This window comes from Triticum aestivum, chromosome 3B, assembly GCF_018294505.1.
Source record: "Triticum aestivum cultivar Chinese Spring chromosome 3B, IWGSC CS RefSeq v2.1, whole genome shotgun sequence".
Classification (NCBI taxonomy): domain Eukaryota; kingdom Viridiplantae; phylum Streptophyta; class Magnoliopsida; order Poales; family Poaceae; genus Triticum; species Triticum aestivum.
This window is the reverse complement of record NC_057801.1, coordinates 844,744,394-844,772,183: the sequence shown is the minus strand read 5'-3', so window position 1 is coordinate 844,772,183 and position 27,790 is coordinate 844,744,394. Positions and strand designations below refer to the sequence as shown.

The 27,790-nt window shown below is 45.7% G+C and overlaps 1 protein-coding gene, 2 long non-coding RNA genes and 1 other non-coding gene across 5 annotated transcripts; 2 read left to right on the top strand and 2 right to left on the bottom strand.

Annotated features, from left to right (window-relative positions):
• Window positions 1-360: 360 nt before the first annotated feature.
• LOC123067062 (uncharacterized) lies at window positions 361-3,065 on the bottom strand. 2 transcript variants are annotated; one of them, XR_006431513.1, is made up of 4 exons: window positions 2,528-3,065; window positions 2,329-2,429; window positions 1,120-2,246; window positions 361-1,033 (listed from the first exon to the last, which is right to left on the bottom strand). It is a non-coding gene; the product is annotated as an uncharacterized lncRNA (long non-coding RNA). The 2 variants fall into 2 exon arrangements; XR_006431512.1 differs by having other exon boundaries at window positions 361-2,246.
• Window positions 3,066-4,615: 1,550 nt separating this feature from the next.
• Window positions 4,616-4,689, top strand: TRNAI-AAU (transfer RNA isoleucine (anticodon AAU)). Its single transcript has one exon. It is a non-coding gene; the product is annotated as a tRNA-Ile (tRNA).
• A 13,508-nt stretch (window positions 4,690-18,197) lies between these two features.
• LOC123067061 (uncharacterized) lies at window positions 18,198-18,765 on the bottom strand. Its single transcript, XR_006431511.1, has 2 exons — window positions 18,592-18,765; window positions 18,198-18,498 (listed from the first exon to the last, which is right to left on the bottom strand). It is a non-coding gene; the product is annotated as an uncharacterized lncRNA (long non-coding RNA).
• Window positions 18,766-20,730: 1,965 nt separating this feature from the next.
• LOC123067059 (protein H2A.5-like) lies at window positions 20,731-21,343 on the top strand. Its single transcript, XM_044490018.1, has 2 exons — window positions 20,731-20,940; window positions 21,036-21,343. The coding sequence occupies exons 1-2, from the start codon at window positions 20,764-20,766 to the stop codon at window positions 21,222-21,224; spliced, it is 366 nt and encodes a 121-aa protein (XP_044345953.1). The 5' UTR covers window positions 20,731-20,763; the 3' UTR covers window positions 21,225-21,343.
• Window positions 21,344-27,790: the final 6,447 nt, after the last annotated feature.

The window sequence follows — 27,790 nt, the reverse complement described above, 5'->3', positions numbered from 1 at the left end:
CGTCGTTATAACGGATGTTAACATACAAGTTTTATTCCATGTTCTTCATATGTAGATCAGAAAAGTAAACATAAAACACAAGAGGCCTATTAGCACAGCTGGTTAGAGCGTTGTGCTAATAACGCGAAGGTCACAGCTTCTAGAGTGGACTGTACACGGTTTCAATATGTAGTTTTTATTAAAAGTGAATCAACGTGTGTGTGTAAAATTTGTTTGTCAACATCCGTTATAACGACGTTTACATATAGCCATGCCTCTGCGGTGGCATGCCGCACCACGTCCATATATTATGTTTATATATGCTATCCTTTTTTGTTCCATGCTAGTTCACAATGCAAAAGAATAGTCACAAAAGATGTCTCAGCTGGAATGGACTTGCCTATACAACAATTTCATCAAACAACTTAAACCATTCATTATCATTACACACTAAACCTCTTGATTAAAGGAAAATAACTTCTTTTTTTATTAATCCTACTCTCAACTTCATCAGCATAATCAATCATATATAATTGTGGAAATTTAGGAGAGAATCCTGAGGTGGTAAAAGCGGACGAACACGATGGTATACGACCCCATTCATCTTGAACACATAGGGGGTACCACCAATACGATGGTATATGGCCCCATTCATCTTGAACACATAGGGAGCACCACCAACGTTGATACTCTGATCAATATAAGCACCCCAAGGATGTAAAACAAAACATAGAGTTATACCATGGGTCAAAACTCCGGTTACCAAACAAGATGTCGAGAGGCGAACTCTGTAGTTCCTCTCCTGCCTGATCAAACACATAAATCGTTTAGAAGATGCATCTCCATCAAATCACAATAGACTATCCAGAGGAGAAGGCCAATCAAGAAATTTAGGCAAAGCAACTTTGCCGCCACGACAACACCCAGTATAAACAGGCCGTCGAGCAGTTGGACCCGCATGGTGAACCGAACCATCATGGAACCAATAAAATGCACCGCTCCACTCACACATAAGGTCCGTACCGCCGTAATACGAACACCCTCTACAAAACAGCTGCGTCACACAACACCACAATAAAAAAAAGCTGAAAACACCACATAAATTCTTTTTTTTTAAGAAATAAGCACACAAATCCATACTCTTGAGTATAGCAACATCTTTTGAAAGAGGAGCCATGAAAAACGCCTGACGCACCAAGAGCCTCGTATCGTAAGCAGGCAAAACCAAGCCTCCTGCAAATAGTACAACCGATGAACCAAACAGGCACATAGGAAGGAAAAAAACAAAAACAAAATAGACGACCAAACACACGAGAGTAAGAGAACAAGCACAACACGACCAACCCAGCCACGGGCATGGCCATGCACCCAAGAATACACGTACAACCCGGGGTTCTCCTAGCAGCACACCGTGACACTGGCCCGGCACGTAGGCCACGTACATGGCCCATGCACCCAAGTATGGGTGTACAATCTGGGATAACCCTGACATCAGAACAGAACGCAGACATAACCACGTCGGCCAAGCGCATGACCCATGCACCAAAGCATGCGTGTACAGCTTCGGGTGCCCCTAGCAAAAAACAGACGGGCAGATGCGACCACGTCGATCGCGTGCATGGCCATGCATGCAAACACACACGTACAACCTAAAATGCCCTTAGAGCATGGTTAATAATATAGCCAGCTGCTGGCTATATGATGTTGCCATGTCACATATAGCCAAGCTTATAGCCAACAAGTACAATAAGCTAGATATAAACATGTACTACTTTGTTGATACATGGCCCATCCCACTCTCTCACAAAGTACCTAGAAGCGCGTGCTGCAGCCGGCTGTTAACTAGTAGTCCGCTTCTCTTCTCTCTCCTCTTCTCTCTCTTCCAAGTAAGCAAGAATATAATATTTAATGTTTTACAGCCCGCCTACATCACTTTATTATCACTTTATTGTACTTGCTCTTAGTAGTTAGAGACACAATATTAAAATACAGTACACAGTACACAAACACTGTTTAGTTTGACCACGACCAATCGCCCTGCTAGACGCCAACCTGGCTCCGTCTACCAACCGCTAGACCCACCGCTTGTCCCAATCCACATCTACCTAGACAACCAACAGTAAGCAAAGCATGCATGCAACCAGATGTCACATCCAGCGGAAGGAAAAACGAACAGAAAGAAGCAAGAAAATACCAGAGCCGAGACAGAAAGATGACGGGAAGGAGCAGTCCAGTCCACACACCGATTGGATTCACAAAAGAAGCACCTGCAGAGAGAAAAAGCACCATCATCAAAGCAATATCCAGCAATAACCAATGAAAAAAACCCCACAAAATCAATGCACTAACCAATAATTGAATCGACCGGGCGCTTTCCCAACCGGATCTCTTCCCTCCGCCGCGTGGAGGAACCATCAGCCGCAGAATCGGACGCCAAAGAAGAAGGCCAGCTAGGCAACCAAACCAACAGAGCGCTTAGCATATGGAACAACACCAGCTTATCCTCCATAATAAACATGGAAAAAAAACAGCACTGATCAGATCTTACATGGTCACCACGAGACTGAAGAACCGAAGGATCCGCCATGCACCCAGAGCCGAGGGACCGAGCAGAGTGGCCACCCCATCGCAGTAACTGAGCATCAGACATGGAACTATCCATCATAACCGCAGGCTGAGTCGAGATACCGATCGAGCGGAGCAGTAGAACGACGACCGACCACGGCTCCGCGCAGCAGAGGAGGCCGACCGGGACGCCGCGGACCATTAAGACAGGACCTAGCGGCGGCTCGGTGAAGCCCCCCTTCGCCGCCGCGCCACCAACGGTCCCTGGTCCCTTCTGCGCCTCCATCGAGTGCGCGCCCAGTGGCCTGGCCTTGACGTCCCTGGCGGCTTCCGATCCTTGCACAGCTCAACGGTAACTGGCGGGCCGGCCCGTGGCCGCTGTACAAAGCCCCACCGTGTCGTCGCCTCTACGTGCTTCTCCCGCCGGCAATGGAATGGCCCGCGACCGAGGAGGCCGACCCGGACGGCGCCGACCATTAGGACAGCAGAAAGAGCCCACCATGAAGTTAATGCACGCAAGGGCAAGGAACACGCAATACAATAGCATGGCAAGAGAAAGGACCTATTTATAACCCCCGCACTGTGCACACCAAGGCGTGTAGATTACATCACAAAAGCGGCAGCATGAGCGGCAAGGTCAAAGTGGCGTCGGCGGCGGCAAGTGCAAGGCGTGTAGATTACACCACAAAAGCGGCAGCATGAGCGGCAAGGTCAAAGCGGCGTCGTAGGCGGCAAAATCTCTAGACACAGCGACTACAGCGGCACCGATCAGGAAACACGGAAACTATCTAGCTAAAGCGATCGAAGCGGTACCGTTTTTTGAGTGGAAAGCGGCACCTAGGACGGCATCGTAGGACAGCACACGTCCAGCAGAAGCCACGCGCAGCGCAAACAAAGCAGGAGGGCCGCCCACGCAAAGCAAGCACCGAGGAGAACGCTGGACAGTCAAAAAATGCTAAAGCAACCAACGCAGCCGGCACGCACGTTCAAAAAATTTGAAACAAAACCCTGGATACACAACGCATTTGTACACCACCATGTACCCAAAAAATAACACGTGCCATGTACCACTTTACCTAGGGGTCATTTTCATCCAAGTGTATCAATATTGGAGCGAAAACCTTGCCTGCAATAGAGGCTTGGGTATACCATATTGAACTGAGCAGCTATGATATACTTGCTGTATATGATTCCTCATGCTGCTGGATAGTTGCAGAAGTGGTCTCCGTTGAGAGGGCCCTCCCTGCATGCCTGGTCTGTCTACAGTCCACACAAGAAGCGGCCGGGATTGATGGAGCAAAATATCTCCAACTATGCTTGCATGCACATGACTAACTTTTTGTTTGTCTTTTAGATAGACAGATAGCAAAACACAAAGACAAGATTTCGGTCCAGCCAAATGACTTATATAAACATTCGATGCAAATTCAACAAAATATTAAAAAAGAGAAAATAATGAATTGCGATGTTGTGTGTTGGTGAAACTACTTGAATATTTCGACCCAAAGATTAACATTTCAACGTGTACCGGCGTGACTAAAATCCAGTCAGGGAAATCTCACTGAAAGTGAAAACCCACGAGCTTTGAGACGACCTCTCTTTGACCGACGGTGCTTAGGCCAACTCCACCGCATGACCCCAATCTGTCCGGCCCGTCCGTTTGGGGTTAAAGGGACAAACCGGTCGGCCCAGCGCGCGACGACCCGGACCCATTCTGTCCATTTTGTGTCCGGGACGACCCATTTCGAGCGCCGGATTTGGGTCGCGGCGGACAGCAAACGGACGCGCGCTCGTCCGCAGCGGGGCTGCGTGGCAGGCGGCCACCGACCTCCCACCCGGCCACATCAATGCGCACGCGCGGCCAGGCCCGCCTGTCATCCGCCCAGGGGAACGTCACGGTCTTATTTAAATGCGGAAGCCGTGGACCGGTCGCTGTCCACACTCTCCACTCCACCCCGCGGCCTTGTCGGAACCTGACACCTCCAAACCCTAGCCTCGAACTCGCCGGCCGGCCGCCTCGCAGCCATGGGCCTGCGGAACTACGGCCGCAAGTGTACAAACAAGCACAAAAGGCCTATTAGCTCAGCTGGTTAGAGCGTCGTCCTAATAACGCGAAGTTCACAGGTTTGAAACCTGTATGGGCCATCATTTTTTTCTTTTCTCTTCTTTTGGTTCACAATGGAAAACGTGAAAAAAACAAATAAAATTATTTGGCTTCGCCCGGGTTTGAACCGGAGACCTTCAGTGTGTTAGACGTGATAACCAACTACACCACAAAACCTTGTTGTTTCGGATTTGTATATTTTTTTTATCTCTTACCGACACTGCAAGTATCTCCAGTGGATATACCATTTCGGACTGAGTAGCTAGGATATACTAGTATATGATTCCTCATACTGCTGGATCGTAGGAGTAGCTGTCTCCGTTGAGAGAGCCCTCCCTGCATGCCTGGTCTGTCTGACAGTCCACAGAAGAAGTGGCCGGGATCAATGGAGCAAAATATACCCAACTATGCTTGCATGCACAGGCAAAAGATTTCGGTTCAGCCAAACGACCTAAACTAAGCACTCGATGCGAGTTCAACTAAATATTCGAAAAACAAATAATGATAATAGCTTGAAATGTTGTGTGTTACTTAAACTAGTTGAATATTTCGCCGCGAGACCTCCCTTTGAGCAGGCAGGGGATATCGTTATCGATCATCGAAAATGCAGTATATGCCGCACACGCACACACCACACTCCTTGTGAGACACTGGCGGCACTCAATCCGGGAATCTGAGCAATCACTTGCCTATCTAGCTATAGTTATGCAGTAGCTGTTACGGGCAAGCTAACCAGTCAAGCAGCAGCTGGTGACGATGGACGGACGAGGACAACGGCATGGATATGCCGTCAGTCAGAATATCCACCCATCTCTTCCATTTCTCAATCTCTCGGTCCAACAAGGCCACCCACAGCTGCTCCATCGAAAAAGCAAATTCAGTCCAAGTTACCTTTATTCGACTCGCACGCAAGTATTAGCATAACAGCTGCTCCAGCAAAAAATCCCAGAAGTTTGTAGAATGATTCTGGCACCCTCCAAGAATTTCCAGACATGTGCTGAAATCAATTTGACTTAATGGTATACACTGAAACAACTTTTCAGTTTTACCCAAACTATTTCGGTGTTCTTTCTCCGAAACTCTTCCGCTGCCTCCGAAACTTTTCCGATGACTTTCTCTCAGACTCCTTGTCTAGTATTCGGCAGATAGACGACCCTTAAGCGTGTGACCCTATAGGTTCGGTGAAGTATAGACATGACGGAACTCTTTCTGATCAATGATCAACATCGGACCCGTGGACACCCATATTGACCCCTATACCCACACGAATGAATATTCGAGTGAACCTTTCAGTTGTTGTGTGCTATTCCTGTTGCTTGGCGATATGTTACAAATACCCGATGTGAGATTTACTTGCATCCCCGTGGATCAACAACTTGTCCACTATGCTAGTTACCTCATTACCGGTTTTGTTCTCTTTTCTCGTTTCCGTGTTCCGGCATCCCTGTGATCAAATCACACTGTGTTTGGCCAGACGATGATGGATACCGTAACACCGAGAGGACCCGAGAATATCTCCCCATCGCCGGTGGAGCAAATCCCAATCTTGAGCTATCAAGTTACTTGACACACTTTTCCATGAACCCGTAAGCTGCCCTAATAGCCACCCATTTACGGATGACGTTTAACAAACCCCAAAGTTCATGAAGCAAGTATGAATAAACTCGATACTCTCATGGTCTAAGGAATTATGCAAACATTAACCATCTCTGTGTTATTAACCATAAGCTTGTGACGAATGTATCTCATAGCATAACATCAATTCGAGTCGATTCAACACAAATGTTCTTCTAACATTGTGCCCTCAAAGTTGCTGGCATAGACATGCCCATGATGGAAAAATGTAATAATCATGCAACACCTGAGTTAGTCTTAGAGGCACGACCAGGAATGCATTTTACGGTTTATTATTCCACACGTGCACATGTGTTTTCCCCAGAGCCTTTATGGATATACGGGCTCGGGAACCACAACAGTTATAGCATGGAACATAAACATAATCATGAATTTGGAGATAAATAATAACATTTATTATTGCCTCTAGGGCATATCTCATACAAGGAGCTCCAAGGGCCTCTTCGAGTAGATGATAGTAGAGGGTCGGTGAGCCGTTAATTCATGAAGCTTTCATTTGATACAAGCACTGCAAGCACGGTCTCTGGCAAAACTCACATTTGTTAGTCCACGGACGTGGTCCCCTTTGAGGAGACTTTGCAAAGATCTCTTATTTACATGGCCAGTCGGCGATGTCAAAGCCATCCCACATCAACTTTAGCCATTAGGCAATTCGCGGTCTTAGTGTGTCGCTTCGAAAAGTTCACCACATAGAGACCGTTCTCGACATGCCCAACAAAGGCTACTTTAACATTCTTGCTCCACAAAAGGGCCACGGTATCAAGATCCAGGAATGTTGCAAAGCCCATAAGTGCAAGTTGACGAACGAAAAGTAAATTGTATGCAAGGGAGTCAACAAGCATGACCTTCTCAATAGATAAATCTTGAGAGATGACCACCTTGCAAAGTCCCAATACCTTAGAAGTTGAAGCATCACCGAATTGGACATGGGTAGGCATAGATGGAATTGGATGCACATCCACCACCAAGTCCTTGGTCTCGGTCATATGATTTGTTGCACCACTATCAAGAAACCATGACACTCCACCGGAAACAAACTCCTATAAGAGATCAATGCTTGGATTTAGGTACCTATTCTTGAATGGGTCCTTTGAGGTTAGTAACAAGGGTCTTAGGAACCCAAATAAACCATTCAATGTACTCATAGTAAGAACCAACAAATTTGGCATAAACATGCCCATCACTAGCACATCATAAAACATAAGAAGGGTTAAAATTGTCGGCATTGTTGTTAGGGGCGGTTTTGCCCTTCTTGGCATTACCACCCACTTCCTTGTTCTTCTTCTTCTCATGAGTACCCTCACCTGCCTTGACAAAAGTTTTCTTTAGTGGGAGAGGTTGCTTCTTCTTCTTCTTTGACTTGGGTGCAAACCCAAGTCCATCCTTTCCTACTACTTCCTTTTGGCTCGTCAAAAGGTCATTGATGTTCTTTTCACCTTGTATGCATGTCACAAGGCCCTTCTCAAGTTTCGCTTTCAACTTGGCATTTTCCTCCACAAGATGCACATGCTCACAACAAGGGTTAGTAGCATGGGCATTATCAATTAGAATGAAAGGAGGGCAAGTGGAAATCTCCTTGGTTAGCTTCACTTGGAGTTGATCATGTGACTCTTTGAGAGAAGCATGAACACCCTTCAAGACCTTGTGAGCCTTATCAAGTGTATCAAATTCTTCCTTGAGTCTATCATGGCCAACCCCAATTGCGACTTTCTCGGATTTAAGCACACGAGTAAGAACAATAGCATGATCAAGATCTTTTTGCATTTTAGCATCATCAACATTGTGTGACTCCTCAAGAGTCAAACGAAGATCTCGCTCTTCGACTAGAGCAATGGAAAGATAGGCAATCTCATCGGCATAGTCATGACTATGCCCCTCCAACTTGGAAATAGTATCCTCATGCAACTCAAGTCCACCAAAAATAAAAGCGAAGGAGAACTACACCATCTTCACTTTAAGCTTCGAGGGGAATAAATCGTCTCGTGCCAATGAATGAATATCTGAAGAGCTCAATGCAAACAATTAGTCCAGAAATGCATTGTCATCAAACACCAAAACTACTTAAGAGAGAGATATGCCCTAACAAACTATGTTCTCACCAAGAAACCTCAAGAGAGCAGCCTTAAACAGGGTATCCATTTTCTGAAAAGCTTGTATCTGCTGAGCATCATAATCTCCTTCTGGTTTGCCAAGAGTGGCGTCATAGCAAGTCATGGTTTGAAACCATAAGACTGCTCTCACGCGCCACCTCTTATAGTGGATACCCTCAAACATAGGAGGTCTCATGGATGCAGCAAAACCACTTGAGGTAAATTGCCTATAATAAGGTTTTTGGATTGTTGGAAATATGAGCAATTTACCATATGATTTTATAAATAGAAATACTAGATAAAGCATGACTAATATAGCAGAGATAAAACATTTTGCAGGAACCTCTCAATGTCTTCTTCATCAAGGAATTCATCCTCTGCATCTTGTCCAAGTGAGTCTTCTTGTTCTTCTATATCTCCTTCTTCATTGCTATGGCTTGCGCTTGAGTTTGTTTTAGCTGTTGCTCTTCTTTTGTCAACATCCTCAGCCTCCTGCAAGTTTAGGGCTTCGTTTTAGTTTTTTTTCCTGATATAATGTTTCAACTTCATATATGTTCATCATTTGTTATTTCTGAAATTTTTGTAGTGTGTACCTATTGCAGATTCAAGTTGTAGAACAGGTTTCTGTCCCATGGATTAGATTCTCCTCCACCATCTTCACTTGCTGCCACTTCATGATGCAAGTCTCCCTCCAATGTCTGCAAAGTATGTTAGTATAGTGAATGTCAATGCATTTTCTTTGGTATTTCTTGTAATTGTTATTCAGCAGTTATCTTGCTTACATTGTTGTCCATTTCTGTGTTGAAACTATCATCTGCTTTGCTCTTGTAGTTCTGATGAATAGTTTTCACAACATTCGTTGATGCATCTCCAGAATGTACTTGCATGGTTCATCACAACTTATAATTTAGAATTTTTGGTATCATTTTTTGTAGTAGTTGTTTTTTGTGATTTTTTGATTTTTTTACCTTGTATATAATATCTGAATGAAGGAGGGCAGTGAATGAAAATGTATCCTGCAGCATAATACATTTTTAGTATTTTTTTCAAACATAATGAAAAAGCTCATGCAACATAAATGAAGGAGCACAGTGAATGAAAATGCGGGACGAAAGTTTAGCTACTGTATCTCACATTGAGTATCAGTTCTTCCTGTGACAGTCTTAGTAGGTCATCTTCAGCCAGTGCCCTCATCATGCTCCTCTCCTGACCCATTTTTAAAAAGAAAAATGTCAGTGTTAGTGTAATCATGAGCAACTAAGCATTTTTTAGTGAGATGTAGGAACTTTCAGTGTTCTGTCTCCGCTGTTTTAAAGTAGCTTATGCGCTCTACTTTAGTAGTTTGGCTCTATAATTTTTTCTGGCTGCTTTGCACTCTTAGTTCCTAGTTTCTAGTATTTTTGTACAGTGGGATTTACAGTTTAGTAAAACTTTCTAAGTACATGCATGCATTTTACAGTAGTATTTTTGCTGGAAATTACAAGTTACTTACATAGTTTTTACTGTGGGATTTTACATTGTAGGAGTGTATTTATACTGGAAATCACTAGTTACCTAAAGTAATTTTTACACTGGAAATTACAAGTTACTTACAGTAGTTTTTTACACTGGGATTTTTCATTGTAAAACATTGTAATTACATTGGAAACTATTTACAGTAGTTTTTATTGTTGGATTTACACTGTAAGACATGATTTTACAATGGAAATTTCAAGTTACCTACACACTGGGATTTTACACTGTAAAGCATGATTTTACACTGTAAATTACAAGTTACCTACAGTAGTTTACACACTGGGATTTTTCACCATAAAGCATGATTTTACACTGGAAATTACAAAAGTACTGAAGTTTACACACTGGGATTTTACAATGTAAAGCATGTAATTACATTGAAAATTACAAGGTACTTACAATAGGTTTTTGCTGTGGGTTTTACACTGTAAAATATGTTTTTACTCTGGAAATTACAAGTTAATTACATGTTACTTACACTGGGATATACACTGGAAATTACCCTACTTACACTAGAATTTTCTAGGGATTTACACCGTAAATTGTTTATTTTCCCTCTGTAATTATTCTTGTAAGTTTTCTGAATATTTTTTACACTGTATTTTTTCCATTCGAATCATTTCAATGCTTTTTAATGTATTTTCCCATGATGATGTCAATGTAATTGATCACAGAATTTAAGTAATTTCCCAGAAGTTCAGCAGATGTTGATCTATCTCTTTTTGTAGATGAAGAAAATTCCTCCCTGATTTGTTCATGCGAGAGGGGCAGAGAGAAGTTGGTGAGCAGTTAAGATGCTGACCTGTGGATCATGATGCTGATTCCCGTCTGATGATCTTCTTTCTTGCTGCTCGTCTCGTGCCTTGCAAGTTGGGCACATGCTGTGTGGCCCTGGAGATGGAGAGAGGGGTAGGTCCCTGATTTTTCTGGAGTGGGTTGTTGACCAGGGTTACCGGGTCAAATATCTTGCCTGACCCATTTTTTCGCGTCCTTTTAGCGCTATCGTCTGTTTTCGTGCAGTACAGGTGTCATATGGTCATTTGTCAGGTTTTTTGAATGTTCTTGAACTGAAAAACATTCAAGCGTCAAATAGACAGTCCGAAAATTAAATCTAAACACACTCCTCATGTCCATCAGATTAGACAAGAAGAGTATAACAAACATGTCGGCGGTCATATGAGCCGAGCACAGGTAAGTGAATGGTCTTTGAGAAGGGAAAATATCACAAATTGCTATAGCGGAAGCACATGCTGCAGTCATCAAAGGCTCATGGAAATATATATTTTTTGCATATCAAATTACTACACAATACAATGAATTAGCCCCTCCTCAAACCCGAACCACTCTCCCCCGCTGGCGATTGTTTGGGTAAAGTAGCCTACGGACCAATCCGTACCATACGCACCATCCGCAGCTGTACCATACGCACAATCCAAAAACCATCCGCAGCTGTCCCGGAATCCGCACAATCCGCACAACCATCCGCACAACCATCCGCAGCTGTCCCAGGAGCATCCGCAGCATCTGCAGAAACATTCGCAGAAACATCTGCATAACCATTCGCAGTTGTCTCGAAACCATCCACGGCTGTCCCGGAAATGGAATGATGGCTTGAAGAACTCCTCCACACCCTTCTTAAACCAATCCTTGTCACAATAGGAGCGACTGAAGATGGCAGTGGATAGAAGCCAGACGACGGTAATGAACTCACCGCCACTGTTGAGCTGCCTGGCGTGGGAATCCCTGCTGCAGTGGTGGGCTGCATAGCACAACATCTCCACCCACACCCCAAGTACCACCCGCCGCACCTCCTGTTCGCCCCGTGCCTCCACCGTATCTAGCAGCCCAACAGCAAGCTCCGCTACACGGGCTAAGGCAGGTGGAGGTGAAGGTCTCAAACGCAGCTTCACGCTGCTTCTGTCCAGCTCCTCCAGCTTTTTATTTATTATGTTCAGCTTCTCCAGGTTCTCCCTTGAACCGTCAACCTCCAACCTTATTTTTTTCAGCTCCTCCCCTATTTCGTGCAACTCCCATCTTCTGCGCCCCTCCTCCATTAGTATGTCCAGCTCCTCCCTTATTATGTCCAACTTCCCCCTTACTCTGTCCAGCTCGTCCACGTCCCTTCTTGTGTCCACATCCCACATTCTTCTTCTGTTGTCCAGCTTCCCCCTTCTGCTAATGCGGTCCACCTTAGAAAAATCAAGACTCTCATATGTTGCTTCATTATTGGCATACAATCCGGGGCGAACAGGGCTAGGCAGCATGTAGGGGCATTGAACAAGGAGGAATATCATATAGTTAGACACTTCCCTGATTGCCTCCAAAACATAATCTTGCTCTTCCACACAAGATGGCCTTGACAAGAATATTTTGGTGGCAAAGTGCCAGCAAAGGATTTTTTCATCAAAATCAATGCCAGCGCGCGAGGTAGGATCCTCGAAGAAACCGTGCCATGGATTCAGTGCGGACTGACCACTGTAACTCCTCATAATATCCTCATTGCCTTTACATGCCCCCACCATTCTGCATACCTCTTCCAATACCGACTTCTTAGTATCATCTGAAATGACAGGTAAGGAGTGGCACAACTTCTTCCACAAATCTTTGCATCCCATTGCCAGGCCCTGCGCAGACACGCAGTCTCCACTGCCATGGGATGAGTTCAACAACTCGGGCTGTCCAATGGAACCTGACCATCTTCTATTTCTTTCTGCAGCCTTGACACATCGGCGGACAGATACGACTATGTTGTGAAGCCGATGCCATCTTCTAGCATGCAACAATGCGCATGTCCATGTTGATCCCATTGCCTTCAACACTGCTATCATCTCTAGGAGGACAGCCCCAGCTATTAAGATGTATGTGACAATGGCATCAACTCTGTTGAAGTCATTTTTGCCAATGCTTGACTGAAATAGGAAGAAAGCAGTGATGGTGGCAACTGATGAAATGGCACGGATGAAGCATCCATACCATGTGAAGACCACCGATGCCTTGGTATATAAGAAATCATGCATCAAGGAGAGCTGCATCTCAACCAAATCGAACATTTGGCTCTTGTTATCGAATAGCTCTATGGCTTTACTCTGGAATGTCGATGGCCAGAACTTATAGTCCACCAACTGAGCCATGCAAATGGGAAGCAGGTAATGAGCTCCCTGTAGAACCTCTTCATGATCCAACTTCTGCCCTTGGCCCCACTGTGCATGCAGTTCTCGTTTAGCTTCACTCTTCCTGATGTCTGCTGTCGACAAACTTACTCATGTTGTCCAGGCTGGAGGACTTGAGCGCCCATACTCTCTCCCCATACTTGAGAACACCGCTGACAAATATCAGCACAGCGGCTACGAGCAAGGTCCAACTGCCAGCAACATACTTGTAGAGGACATAAGCCACTCCCACCGTCTGCGCCCCAAAAGAAAGCAGGTGGCGCGGCCAGAGCTGGCTGTCTTCTATGGAGTAGGCGGTGATGTTGTCCTGGCCACCGAGATGCACCAGCAAGAATGGCGCCCAGAATGCCAGGAGCTGTTGGTGCCCGTGGGACTTGCCATAGAAGGACATGTGGCCGAGGATGAATACCGCTATGTAGTCTGCCAGCAGGTATGCTAGCCAGAGAAGGGTCCTTGCGACGGTGGAGATGTTCCGCCGCCGCATCGTAGCGAACATGAGCAGGAACACTTGAAGCATGAAGCTAACAAGCACTAGGATTTGGACCCCCCAACCATTCCATAGGTGCACCGCTCCAGCCATCAGTGACCACTGAATGCACACGAGAATCGTCATAGTACAAACAAATTAGTTGAAGTACAAACATATATTTCCTTCAAAAGAAGTACACAAGCAACCACGGAGATGATATTACAACCAACATGACAGTCGAATTAAACTAGTAAAATTGCACATATACATGATATACTAATGGAATGTACATGCATATACAATTTTCTACCATGATGGCCGCTAGGGAATCTATTTAGAACTAATTAACTACTGGAAAAAAATATGGTACCAGTTAATTAATTGCTGGTGTACATAGTTCCTGGTTTATAAGTTTTCCTATATCTACACCGTCCAGATGTAGACATGATATATGTACCACATATTCCATAGCAACAATAGAACTAATCATGTGAGCTGACTGACGTGCTTGACTAGTAATTTTCCTACAATTAATGCTTCACCCAAATATGCTGTACAATTCTATGTTTGTAGATGCACAAAATACTCTACTAGCATATTTTTGATATATAAGACAAAGGTAACACAATTTGCTCTGTTGTAGAGCACATTAGTTGCAATAGAGGTAGATCTTGAACGGGTAAGAGAGAGATTCACCTTAATTAACGGAAGAAGAAACGAGACGAGCGAGGCTTACTCCCACGTAGCAGTCAGACAAAGATGGAGCAATACTTAAAATTTGGATGCTTTAGTTGATAAGCAACTTGGTCATCTGGGGAGCAATATGTGTATCAAAGGCTGCTGGTAGGGAATCTGGTCCCTTGCCCAGTCCATAAGCCTCCCTGTTGCTTCTCTTTCAAGGAAAAAAAAAAGCACTAGCTTTACCCATATATAATTAGTAGGGTAATCCGCTTGCGCTTTGGACGATTCCTCTTTTGCTTTTGCTTTCGCTTTTGTTGCTGCAGAACCTTAGGAAGAGAACCCATCCTGTTGAAAGCAAGATACTACTCCCTCTGTAAACTAATATAAGAGCATTTAGATCACTACTTTAGTATTCTAAACGCTTTTATATTAGTTTACGAAGGGAATACAATTTTTATTTATTTTAGAACAAGAAGGAATAAAGGTCGGAGCACCCAGTTATTACCTTAGGGCCGGATTCATCTCCTCCGGTCAAGACGCGGCTGGTGCTGGATCCAGGGCTTCGATTCGCTGGTAAAGAAGGATCTGGCGGTGCTCCGTTTTGGGGAAGGAAGGGGAGGGAGCCAGTGGCGGCGGTGGCGACCATATGTGGGACGGCGAGATGGCGGAGCGCGACATTGGTACCATGTGGCGACGGAGGCGGCGCTGCGGTGGGAGCGGCCGAGGAGATGCACTACCACTTGTGGGCTTCCGAAATTCTGTCCTGTCTGATGACCTGTGATGATGATGCAAGATCTCGGCCTTTTCATACACAAACTTATTTTTTTAGATAGATGGTGGATGGAAAAAAGAAAACTTACAATGAAATAGCAAAAAGGCATAGACTGCCGCAAATACATTAACATTACACATCCCTAAGTCTCGGGTTGCAGTAGAACTCTGTTAGAGTATGTAATGGGCCTAATGGACCCATTAGTCTTAGGGTTAATTAGAGATAAGGGTCGTTTGCTTAAGGGTCAAGTAAGCCTTGCTTGAGAGTCAAGTAAGCCTTTCTATATAAAGAGAGGAGATGTATCAATCTAATCAAGCAAGAATTAAGAAGGAAATTCCTTTCCTCTTGCCCGGCCGTGGGCAAAAAGGCCCCCGGCCGGCCCTCTCACGCCCTCCTTCTAGCAGCCACATAACAAACTCCCTTGTAACAGCCTCTAGAGATCTATCTGCAGGGTTTGGGATTCATGGTCAACATGGTTGAGGCAACACAATGTAACCGGAGCAGATTCGGCAAAAGTAAATGTTGTTAGCTCCTCTGGAGTGCAAGCTATCAGCTTATTAAGCTTCTCCAAAATATCGTCAGCGGACGTCTGGTTTATTACAGCATAATTGACAGCATGGGAGGTGGCCCGCCTCGCAAGGTAGAGTCTGGATTTATTTCAGGATTTCCAGCGATGCGTATTTAGTTATTTAGTAGGAGGAGACGTTCCCGTCGACAATGAGGCTCAGTCTTTCGGAGTTGCTCATAGGGGTGAGTGTATGCGCGTGTATACGAGCGCTTGCGTTACTGCGCATAGTTTGCGGTTCCGCGGGAGATGAAATCGAGCCATCGCCTACCTATCTCACTATGCAGTAGCACAGCATAGCTTAGACAAAATGTTATGCATCAACAGAAACCACCCAGGATTCCTTCTGAAACTGCAGTAAACACAAAAGACAGTGGTCTGTTTTGGGGTTGCCCTGCCCTGGTACTCTGAGAGTTGAGATAAGAGAACAAAACAGAAACTGCAATTCATCATGCAGTGAGCCGGGAGGAGGCTACTGCTCGCCGTGAGGATAAGCAATGCAATGTAGCTCTTGGGATGTTATTTAGTTAATGTCGACACGATTAAGACAAGCCCTAATTAACCACCGTACGTCAACACCAGCAATTCCCTGCCCCCAGCAGGCATAACAAACAAACATTATTTTTACGAGTAAGCTTGCACTGCAATTTTCCATTATTATTTATGTGAGCAAGCTTGCACTCCCAGTACTAATTACACGGAGCTAGATACCTTGGTGATCGCCCGGTCTAGACTAACAGGAGAAAGAGGAAAAAATGGATCTCCTTCTCATCCATCTACCTACCTATCTCAAGTTCTGAACTCAGCTCCGGTGGTGAGCTTCTCCTGCTCGCCGTTCAGCGTCTGCCAGGCAAAAAGATGATGATGATGATGATGATGATGATGATGAAGTCTCCAGCAAAAAGACAGAGCGGGAGCTCAGAAGGTGTATGATCTGTCAACGGTCAGAGAGCGCTTGCCTTTCTTTGCAAATTCAGCCATTCATTCCAGATGATCTAAAATGCAGTAATGCCAGGAGTAAGTAAGGACCCACCTCATGATCAGATCAGACCAAAGGTTCGGTACAAGAGCAGGACAAAGTAGACGGCGATGAAAGATAACAACACCCATGGGGTACGGTACGGTGCTAATCAGAGGTTCGAGTGGTCTGTTCACCAGGGCCGGCCATCAGCTTGCATCTGCCACTGCCATCACTAAGCCATAGCCTGGCCTCATCAACAATCTTCGGGAAAACCGCAGCTCCTGCATGCCATCCATCAGTTAATTAACTACTCCCTCCGTCAAAAACGCTCTTATATTATGGGACGGAGGGAGTATATTGCATAGCTAAATGATCGCCTTTTCTCCCATCACAAGGTAACATTTCTTACTCCTCACCAGAAAACACTCCCAGATTCACAGTTCATTCAGAGAGTGAGTGCCTGAGACAGGACTGGGAAGCTGCTGGCCAAGATTGAGTAGACGCAAGCAAAGCTTTGAGAACTGGGATCATTAACCCAGACCAAAAAAATCAAACAGAAACTGTAAACATCAATTATCACTTTGGGTATTTACGAAAAGAAAACCAAACGGAAGCCAACTATTTCATCACCAGAAAGCGCTCACGATTCCTTCATCTAGGACTGGGAATTGGGGTAAGAAAGCCAAACAGAAACTGCAATTCATCACTCAGTGAGTCAAGCAGAGTCGAGAGGAGGCTACTGCTGAGTGCTTGACCGTGATGTAGTATTGGGCCAAGCAAAGCAGTGTTGTAGCCTTTGGGATGATATTTAGTTAGTGTTGACATGATTAAGAGAAGCCCTAATTAGCCGCCATGAACATCGGGGCAATCCCCTACCACCAGCAGGCATAACTCACAGTACCCCGGATTGTTTTCTGGAATCCTGAGCAGAAGATGGTCTGTTTTGGTATTGCAGCTCAGAATTCAGATAAGGAAACCAAACAGAAACTGCAATCCGTTCAGTGAGTGGGACAGGCTTGAGAAGCTACTGCTCTGAGTGAGATGTACTAAGCCCAAGGAAAGCAGCTTTTGGATGATGATAATTCAATGTTCACAGGATAGGAGAAGCCGTAATTAGTCATGATGAACAGCCGCAGTCTAACAAACAAACAAACATTATCTATCTGAGCAAGCTTGCACTGGCAGTGCTACTTACGCCCCCGGCGATCGATCGGTGTAGGAAAACTGGGCAAAATAGAACGGTGATCTGAGATAGCGGGTTCTTACACATCACTAGAAAGCACTCCCAGATTTATAATGGTCGGTCTGTTACTCTGTTTTGGGATCTGAGATAAGAAAAGCCAGTCAGAAACTGCAGTAGAGAGTGAGTGAGTGAGAAGCTGCTGGCTAAGGTGAAGTAAGCCCAAGCAAAGCTTTAGGATGGTTAATCTGGTCACAGATTGCTACTCGTGACTAGTAAAACAAACACTCCCAGATTTCGTATGGAATTGTAAACATCAAGTATCTGTTTTGGTAGTTCAGACAGGAGAACCAAACAGAAACTGCAAATCCAACATTCAATGAGGCGGGAGAGGAGGCTAAAGCAGAGCAGCTTTGGGATTATAACAATCTGATGTTCACAAAATTAAGAGATGCCCCAATTAGCCGTGATGAACAGTGACAATTTCCTACCTTCAGAGAGACAGCAGGTATTACAACAACTCCCAACATTATTTATGTGAGCAAGCTTGCACTGCAAGAACTAGTACTAACTACACAGAGATAGATCGATCGGTCGAGGTAAACAGGGCAAAATAAAAGAGGGATCTCGTACTCATGTAACTCATCCATGTACCCAGCTACCTATCTGATCTCGGCGTCGGCGGTGAGCTCGCCTGCGAGGCTGGTGCTGTCGTCGGCCGGCTGCTCCGTGACCTTGTTGGGGGCTTCGCCTTCGGGGTCGCCGAATTTGTCCTTGAAGGCGTCCTGCCGCTTCAACCACATCATGTGCCCCTGCAAACAGTCGTCCCGCCGCGGTTAAAGATCCCGTCTTGATTGATTTCTGGAGCAGAGAGGAGGGGAGGAAGGAAGGAGATGAGGTGGAACCTGGAGCCCCGCCGCCCACGCGATGAGGAAGGAGGCTGCCCAGAACCGCTTCTCCTTGAGCAGCTTCGACAGATCCACCGCCGCCATGGTCGCCCTTCTGTCTCTCGCTCTCTCTTTCTTTCCCCTCCGGCCTCCCACCTTCAGTTACTTTTTTTTTCTGCTGAGAAAACCCACCTCCAGTCACAACCACTCCTATTCGCCGCGTAGGTGGTAACTGTCGACCAAACGAGCAACCACCCTCGGCCAGCCCAAGTAGCATAGATCCACTTCCGGTTTCGGTTTTTAATTTTTTTCTCTTTTTTTTACTTTTAAATATCATAGAATTCATAATTTGTTCAAAAAAATACAAACGATCATCAAAATTCAAAAAATGTCCATCAGTTTTCATCGAATTTAAAAATGATTTATCTAATTTATAAATTGTTCATCCAATTCAAAATTTGCAATCATGAACATTTCTTACAAATTTGCAAACACTTTTTGAAGTCATGAACATTTCTTTGAATTAAGTATCTTTTTTTTAAATCATCAGAAATTTTCAAACCATGAAATTTTTTCGAATCCACATACATTTTCTGAAACCGTGAACATTTTTCAAAATAACAAAATTGTTTTTTTAATTCACAAACATTTCTTTGAAACCCACAAACATATTTTTTTTAATTCAGGAACATTTTCAATATCACGAACATTTTTTTAATTCTTGAAGAGTTTGGAATTCAATTTCATTTAAAATGCTGAATATTTTTTAATGAAGAAAAAAACACAAACAGGAACAAAAAAGCACAGGGCACCCCGCCATTACATGGCCCGGCCCAAAGTCACGACGTCCTCGAATCATGCGCCAACCGACTGGGGTGGGGGTACCATGCTATGGCCGAAATGTGATCCCGTTCCTCGAGCATCAACTGCTTATAGACGCAACATGTTCCTATTCATTGAACGCCAACCGGCTAAATGTTCCTGTATGAGTTGCAGTGTAGAATGTGTAGTTGACTAGATAGCCTCTCACTTCGGTGGAATCTCCAATCTTGGCGGCAATTGAGTTTGAATAAACTTTGTGAATTTGTTTACAAAAATATAGCATCCCTATGACATATGACCAATCTTCACATCACTATGGCGAAGCTCAACAAGATAGGTCATGTTCATAACTTCCACATCATGGATGCGAAGGCCTTGCCTAATCTTGGCATATTGGAAAATGTAACCAAGTGTGCTAGCAAACACACTAATTTTAGCTTCCCTCCTCTGAGTACCTTCCATGAAGAACGGTTTTATAGAATTGCTTGAAAAGCCCTGGTGAGTAATGTTTGTGCACACATATTAGAGGCAAAAGTTTGAACTACTCACACTTCTCTTAAATACCATGGAGGACATCACTATTATCCTTGATATGCACTTACATCACCTCATGATAAACTTTCTATTGCATCCTATTCCAAAAGTGAGGATTTACTTCTTCATTCCTTTCTTGGTATATGGACTGGCAATGCGCATGGAAACAAAATCCTTCTTCTTGACCTCCTTGTAGTCACCCCTAGATGCTTCTGTATTTTAAAATTTTCTTGTTGAGTGCTTCATGACATGCTTGAATTTCTTCTTTGGTGTGAGAAATGCTTGGATTTTTTCGGTCAATCATACCAAAAACAAAAAGGGATTGCCAAAAAGTATCAAAACAAAAAAAAATCTTCTGTGTGAAAAAGAGTCTACCCTCCCTCTTCCCAATTTCCAAATTTAATTTCCACATTAATGGAAAGAAACGAAACAAAGTGAGGACAAAAGATTGTTGTGTCCCGATTGGTCCATCCGGTCCTCCCACAGATCGCGCCCCTGAGCTAATCGTAGCCAGCATCTTCCAGATCCAACGGCGAAGACCACTAGTGACGCAGATCGCACCATCCAAGCCGATCCCAGCCGCTCGCACCTTCCAGATCCGACGGTGGAGAACGCTGGTCACGCGGATCACACCCCCTCCCACGGATCGTGCGCTTCCGAGCCGATCCCTGCAGCCCTCCCTCCTAGATCCGACGGCGGCGACCGCACATCACGTGAATCGCGCCCCTTACCACGGAGCACCCCCCCCCCTATAAAAGCGGTGCCCTCGCGTTCACATCCATCATCGCCGCCACCCACAATTTGAGATTCAAGTTCGCCGGAGAAGAAGGGGAGATGGCTGGGAGGAATAGCGGCGAGCGGAAGAAGGCGGTGACCCGGACCACGAGGGCTGGACTCCAGTTCCCCGTCGGCCGCATCGCGCGCTATCTGAAGAAGGGCCGCTATGCGGACCGCATCGGATGGGGCGCCCCCATCTACCTCGCCTCCGTCCTCGAGTACCTTGCTGCCGAGGTAACCAACCAACCATCGATCTCGTCCATTCCTGCTCTTCTCGTGCTCGACAGGGTGGTAACTGATCTCGTCTCGGTGTGCTCTTTGAACCACAGATGCTGGAGTTGGCGGGCAACGCGGCCAAGGACAACAAGAAGACCCGCATCATGCCGCGCCACCTACTTCTCGCCACTCGCAACGACGAGGAGCTATCCAAGCTGCTTGATGGCATCACCATCGCCCACAGTGGCGTGTTGCCCAACATCCACTCTGTGCTGTTCTCCAAGAAGGCCAACATGCCCTAGCATAGCAACTTCAAACAGAATCCAAGAATAATATATCCCTGCCATTTGTTTACCTTATGAGTTTTTGCTTAGCTTGGATTCTCGTACCAAGAAAAGGAGTAATTCCTTTTCCCAATTTTTTAAAACATAAACTATCTTTTCCATTTTCCCCATAATGGGCATCTGCAGGCAGACCCGGGATTAATTCTTCACATCTTGTGTTGTGTAATGAGAGTGGTCTACTGGATCATAATGCAGAAATATCTCCTTCCCATATACATCTAGTACAATTAATACTTACAGTGCGACCCATATTACTCGCTAGAAAATGAATGTAATCACGTACCTGCCAGATGCCGTATACCGACAGATGGTTCCCGTTTTTTTAAAACAGATGTTGTTGCAGTTTGTTCAGAATGAAGACAAAGTTCTGCGGTGAAGTGGATGACAAGATCATTGCATTCTGCACTCATAATATAAGGTACATGCATTTCAGTGAAGAACGAGAACGATGCTATGTGCACGATGGTTTCTATCAGATTTTAGCACGATCCAGCAGATCAAGCCCTCGGTGTGTACATTTTTTCAAGCATTTCTGTGAATAGCTGAAATCAGTCAATGATGCCTATTATGTTTTTTTTTCGAAAAGGGGGAGAAACCCCGGCCTCTGCATCAGCACGATGCATACGGCCCTCTTATTAATAAAAGAAGTAGTGCCAACATGGTTCCAATGGTCGTAAAAAAGTAGAAAAAGCTCACACAGAGCCAATAAAAAGGCTAGAAACAACAACTAGCCAAATCAAGATGCCACAACCGGCTGGGTAAAGTAGATAGGAACACTAAATGCCTATCCTATTACATGACCGCCATCCAAACCGGTTGAAGATATCCCGAGCTACCATCTCCCAGCGGACAGACCCAGTAACCAAATGCTCCCTGGCCTCCGTCTGGGTGAGTGGCGACCACGAACGAATCAGTGCCGTAGTCCGGAATAAAACCTGCAAAAATTGTATACATGATATTCTGTTAAAGACCAAATCATTTCTGCAATTCCAGATAGTCCACAACAACGCACAAGCCCCAACCCGAATATGTTTCGCTACGTTAGACTCAAACCCATTAAGCCATGTCCCAAAGAACGCATAAACAGAAGTCGGGGGTTTGATATTGAAAGCAATGTGGACCGTCTGCCAAAGTACCTTGGCCAGCGGGCAATCAAAAAATAGGTGTTTAATAGTCTCATCCCGATCGCAGAAACTACACCTAGTAGATCCTGTCCAATTACGCTTCATCAAGTTATCCTTAGTTAAAATTACTTGTTTATGGACAAACCACATAAACACTTTTATTTTCAAAGGAACTTTGACATCCCACACATGTTTGGACGTAGGAATGGAGTTCAAATTAATTACATCAATATACATTGATTTAACCGTGAATACTCCAGACTTAGTCAACTTCCAGCGTAATTCATCGGGTTGTTGAGAAAGCTGCACTGCCATCAGTCTCCTAACCAGACGGAGCCATTCTTCCCAACGATTGCCCGCTAGCACTCGTCTGAACTGTATATTAAGGGGGATAGATTGAAAGACCGATGCAACGGACACCTCACGTCGTTGAACAATGCGGTACAAGGAGGGATATTGGATGGCTAAGGGTGTGTCACCGAGCCAAGTATCTTCCCAGAAACGTGCACTCGTGCCGTTTCCAACAACAAACTTTGTCCTATTAAACAAAGCCTGCTTGACCTTCATGAGACCCTTCCAGAAGGGCGAGTCGGTAGGCCTTACTGTGACCTGTGACAAGGTTTTTGACTGGAGGTACTTGCCGCGAAGGATTTGAGCCCATATAGCATCATTTTCCGACGAAAGCTTCCACAGCCACTTGCTAAGAAGGCATTTATTCTTAATTTCTAGATTCTCAATACCCAGACCCCCTTGGTCTTTCAGTCTGCAGATGATATCCCACTTAGCAAGCCTATATTTTCTTTTAAGCTCATCACCCTGCCAAAAGAACCGCGATCTATAGAAGTCCAGTCTCTTCCTAACACCAACTGGTACCTCAAAGAACGAAAGAAGAAACATCGGCATACTTGTGAGCACCGAATTAATAAGGATTAATCGGCCTCCATATGACATGAGCTTGCCCTTCCAGCAGCTCAGTTTCTTCTCAAATCGGTCCTCTATACACTTCCATTCTCTGTTCGTTAGCCTACGATGGTGGATAGGAATTCCCAAGTATGAGAATGGTAGCTCTCCCAACTCACATCCAAACAATTGCCTATAAGCATCCTGTTCATCTTTGGCCTTACCAAAACAGAACAACTCGCTCTTATGAAAGTTTATCTTTAACCCGGTCAATTGTTCAAATAGGCATAACACCAGCTTCATATTTCTTGCCTTAGCCAAGTCATGCTCCATAAAGATGATTGTATCATCAGCGTATTGTAGGATAGAAACACCTCCATCAATAAGATGAGGCACCAATCCTCCTACTTGACCGTTTTCCTTAGCCCTTCCTATCAAGACTGCCAACATATCCACCACTATGTTAAACAAGATAGGGGACATCGGATCTCCTTGTCTTAGGCCTTTATGTGTCTGGAAATAGTGACCTATGTCATCATTAACTCTAATTCCCACACTACTTTTTTGCGTAAATGATTGAACCTGTCTGCGCCAGGCTTCATCAAAGCCTTTCATACGCAAAGACTGTTGGAGAAATGGCCATTTGACCTTGTCATACGCTTTCTCGAAATCCACTTTAAAAATCACACCATCTAATTTTTTGGAGTGGATTTCATGGAGCGTTTCATGCAGGACTACCACCCCTTCAAGGATATTTCTGTCCGGCATGAAAGCGGTTTGGGACTGTTGCACCACAGAATGCGCAATCTGTGTGAGCCTGTTAGTCCCGACCTTAGTGAAAATTTTGAAACTAACATTAAGGAGACATATAGGCCTGAATTGCTCAATTCTGACCGCATCCGTCTTCTTAGGAAGTAGTGTGATAGTCCCAAAATTCAAGTGGAATAGTTGAAGCTGTCCAGAGAACAGATCATGAAACATAGGTAGAAGATCCCCCTTAATAATGTGCCAGCACTTCTTATAGAACTCAGCCGGGAAACCATCCGGTCCAGGAGCCTTATTATTTTTCATCTGTGCAATGGCATCGAAAACCTCCTTCTCCGTGAACGGGGCAACTAAAATGTCATTATCAGCAGCCGATAACTGAGGCACATCCTCAGTTCTGGACTCATCGAGGGACACTGTATTCTCCTCCGGCGGTCCAAATAACTGCTTATAATAGTCGGTTATGTATGTTTTTAGGTTATGCTGACCTAAAATAGTGCCCTCATCCTGCTCAAGCTGAAATATTCGCTTCTTTCTGTGTTTGCCATTAGCTATTAAATGGAAGAACTGAGTGTTTGCGTCCCCCTGGACCACTCTACGTACTTTAGCACGTAAAGCCCACTTCATTTCTTCTTCGCGGAGTAGTTCTTTTAACCTCTTTTCCGCCTCATTTTTAACCTGAAGCTCTGCTGGTGACAAAATGTTGGATTCAGCCTGAATGTCCAGGTCATGTATAAGAGTAAGGAGTCTATCCTTTTCAATCTTATACACACCACTAAGGTGCTTAGCCCAACCTCGTAAGAAACTTCTCAAGTTCCTAATCTTATTCTGCCACCTCTCAATGGAGATTTGCCTCGAACATCTTTAACCCATTCCCTGGCTATCAAATCTAAGAACCCTTCCCGTTCAAACCACGACGTCTCAAAGGAGAAGGTGTTCTTGTTACCCACATGATTCGGCTCCCCTGAGTCCATGAACAATGGGGTATGATCAGATATTCCCCTCGAAAGAGCTTGCACCGTAACCAGCGGGAATTTCTGTTCCCACTCCACGCTTGCAAGAACTCTATCAAGTTTTTCGTAGGTTGGGTTTGGCAGAGCGTTAGCCCATGTGAACTTTCGACCAGAAAGTTCAATCTCTCTCAGATCCAAGCTTTCAATAATGGTGTTGAACATGAAGGACCATCTGCCATCAAAGTTATCATTGTTCTTCTCCTCTCTCCTCCTGATGATATTGAAATCACCTCCAACTAAAATTGGCAGCTGCTCTGATCCACAGATTCGAACAAGGTCTGCGAGGAACTCCGCTTTCAGCTCTGGTTGCGCGGCACCATAAACCGCCACCAAAGCCCAGTTAAAGCCATCCATCTTAGACCTAACTCGAAACTTGACCGCGAAATCGCCCATCACTACACTACGGACTTCAAGCGAATCGCATCTCACACCGAGTAAGATACCACCCGATCTTCCTCGCGGAGGGAGGCAATGCCAATCGAAATCAATACCACCAACCAGAGAGGAAAGAAACTGCGGTGCAAAGTTATCTCTACCCGTCTCTGATAGAGCAACGAAGTCTAACTTCTCTTCTACAGCTGTCTCAGCCAGGAATCTTCTTTTAGCCAAGTCCTTTAGACCTCTGCTATTCCAAAAAATTCCTCTCATAGTTCATCATGGAATTTTTTGGTAGTTCGAATCCTAGCACTCCTACGAACTGCGGAATCGGGATAGATCTTCCGTTTCCACTTACGCTTAGGTTTACTAAGCTCAGGCACCCGGTCCTCATGACCGGGTTCACCAATATTAGTCGAATCATTCTCTGGGGAAACATGATCTTCCTCAGCGTCATGGTTGGTGGGTGCTAGATCTGCACACAAGCTATCAAGCACTCTAACCCCTAACGCATTAATCTCATCATCATTCATTGGTTTAACTGCTGCAAGATTACGAATAGTCTCTAAAGCCCGTTCCGCCTCCAGATCTAAAATATCATTCACCGACTCAGTAATCTCACTGTCCGTAGCACCTAGTGAAACTCCTAATTGGTTTGCATTATTTATAATGTCCTCATTAGAAAAATGCAATAATGAATTAGATAAGTTGACGGACATACCAGATGTAAACGCAGCCTCCTGAAGCTTGGCCGCCCTCATAGCGCACCGCTGCTGCATATCATCTATCTCGGGGACGTCCAGGATGCGAGCACTCATCCGTCTCCCCTCGGCAATCGGGTCCGGTATCCCGCCAAACGCGACCACCTCCTCCCTAGTAACACCTGGCATAGATCCCTCCGAAGACTGTACCGGGGTTACCTGAGAAGGCGTCAGCGGGCTCCCGATCCCCCTAGACGGGAATCCCCCACTAGGGACCCTGGTCATGGGTAGGGGCGAAGAGGAGATGATGACGGGGGCCGCCTGCCCGCGCCCTCCTCCGACCGCAGCCGCAGGCTCCGACACATGAGCCATCATCAAGGGAGAGACGGTCCTCCTGATCGTCGAGGGTGAAGGGGGGTCCAAGGCCTCCTGCCCCAGCGCCCCCCCAGCTCCGCTACTGCTGCGGTGGTTACCGCCACCGTCGGGGAGGCAGGAGCCGAGGCCGCCTGCCTCGGGCTCCCGCCCCTCGTACCGGCTGACCCACACTGGACCGGCGTGCCCGACGCCGCCGAGGGCGTGGTGGGGTGGGAAGAAGGCGAGACCACCTGCCTCGAATCTCCCCCTCGTCGACTCACCCTGCCCGTAGACGTCGACACTGGAGTCGCGTCCGCCTGAGGTGCCAGTGCAAGAGAAGCTCCCTCCAGGCTCCTCTCCGTAGCTCCGACCATAGTCCTGGGCTGGTGACCCACAGAAAAGCCGGCCTCCCTCTCGAACTCCAACGGGGGGAGCGTGTACTCAAGACAATCATCAGAATCTACCCGGTCACTCCATAATCTGGGAGGTGCCGAGGCTGGCTGAAAAGACCCAAAGCGCAGAGTAGTCATGGGTACCGCTGGGGAAGCAGCAGGCTCAACCCCGGTCCCATCCCCGGGCAACTGAGAAGAACCATTAGACCCCTCGTGCGTGGGCTCATCTGACGGTGCCCCCTTGGCCCCGGCATTACCATCACTGTCTTGCATGTCAACATCATTACCATTAACCGCATCATCAAATAAATCCGTGTCCTCAAACTCGATGTCTAGCGGGAACACCACTCCCCTGTAAGTCCAGTTGACCTTATCGGGCACGAACTCAATATCCAGAACACTCACCAATATCCGGGCCACCCCATGGGCACGTGTGAACGCCATATCCACTTTTTCTGTCTTCCCCACCATTATGCCCATGCTAGCCACCACTCGAGCATCCTGCAGAGGCTTAGAAGGAGCCCCTGTAAACCGCAACCAAACCTGCGTAAGCGGCTTCCCCTTAGGCTCAACCTGCTTCCACTCATGGAACTCCAAGATACACGTAGTACCAGGAACTCGACACAGGCCAAAGCTCAATAATCTCTGCAGATCATCCACAGTTGGGAACTCAACCTTAAAAGACCTGTCCTCGATAAGCACCAGTTCCCATTGAGAATCCCCGGGAACCAACTCCTGAAGCCTCCTCACAATCTGTGCCTCAGTCACCTCTCCCTGGGTTGCTTTCACAATCCCGGTAGTCAAGCTTAGTGTATCCTCCGGGACCTCTCTTGCCGCCGGGGACTCAAAAAACATGAGCTCAGCACAATAGACTCCATAAATGTTCAGCGTCGGAGGCAG

Excerpts from the sequence above, each read along its gene's own strand:
- LOC123067059 (XM_044490018.1), top strand. The coding sequence starts at position 20,764 with ATGGCTGGGAGGAATAGCGGCGAGCGGAAGAAGGCGGTGACCCGGACC. Across the intron at positions 20,941-21,035 it reads TCGAGTACCTTGCTGCCGAG|ATGCTGGAGTTGGCGGGCAA; the intron begins GTAACCAACCAA and ends TTTGAACCACAG.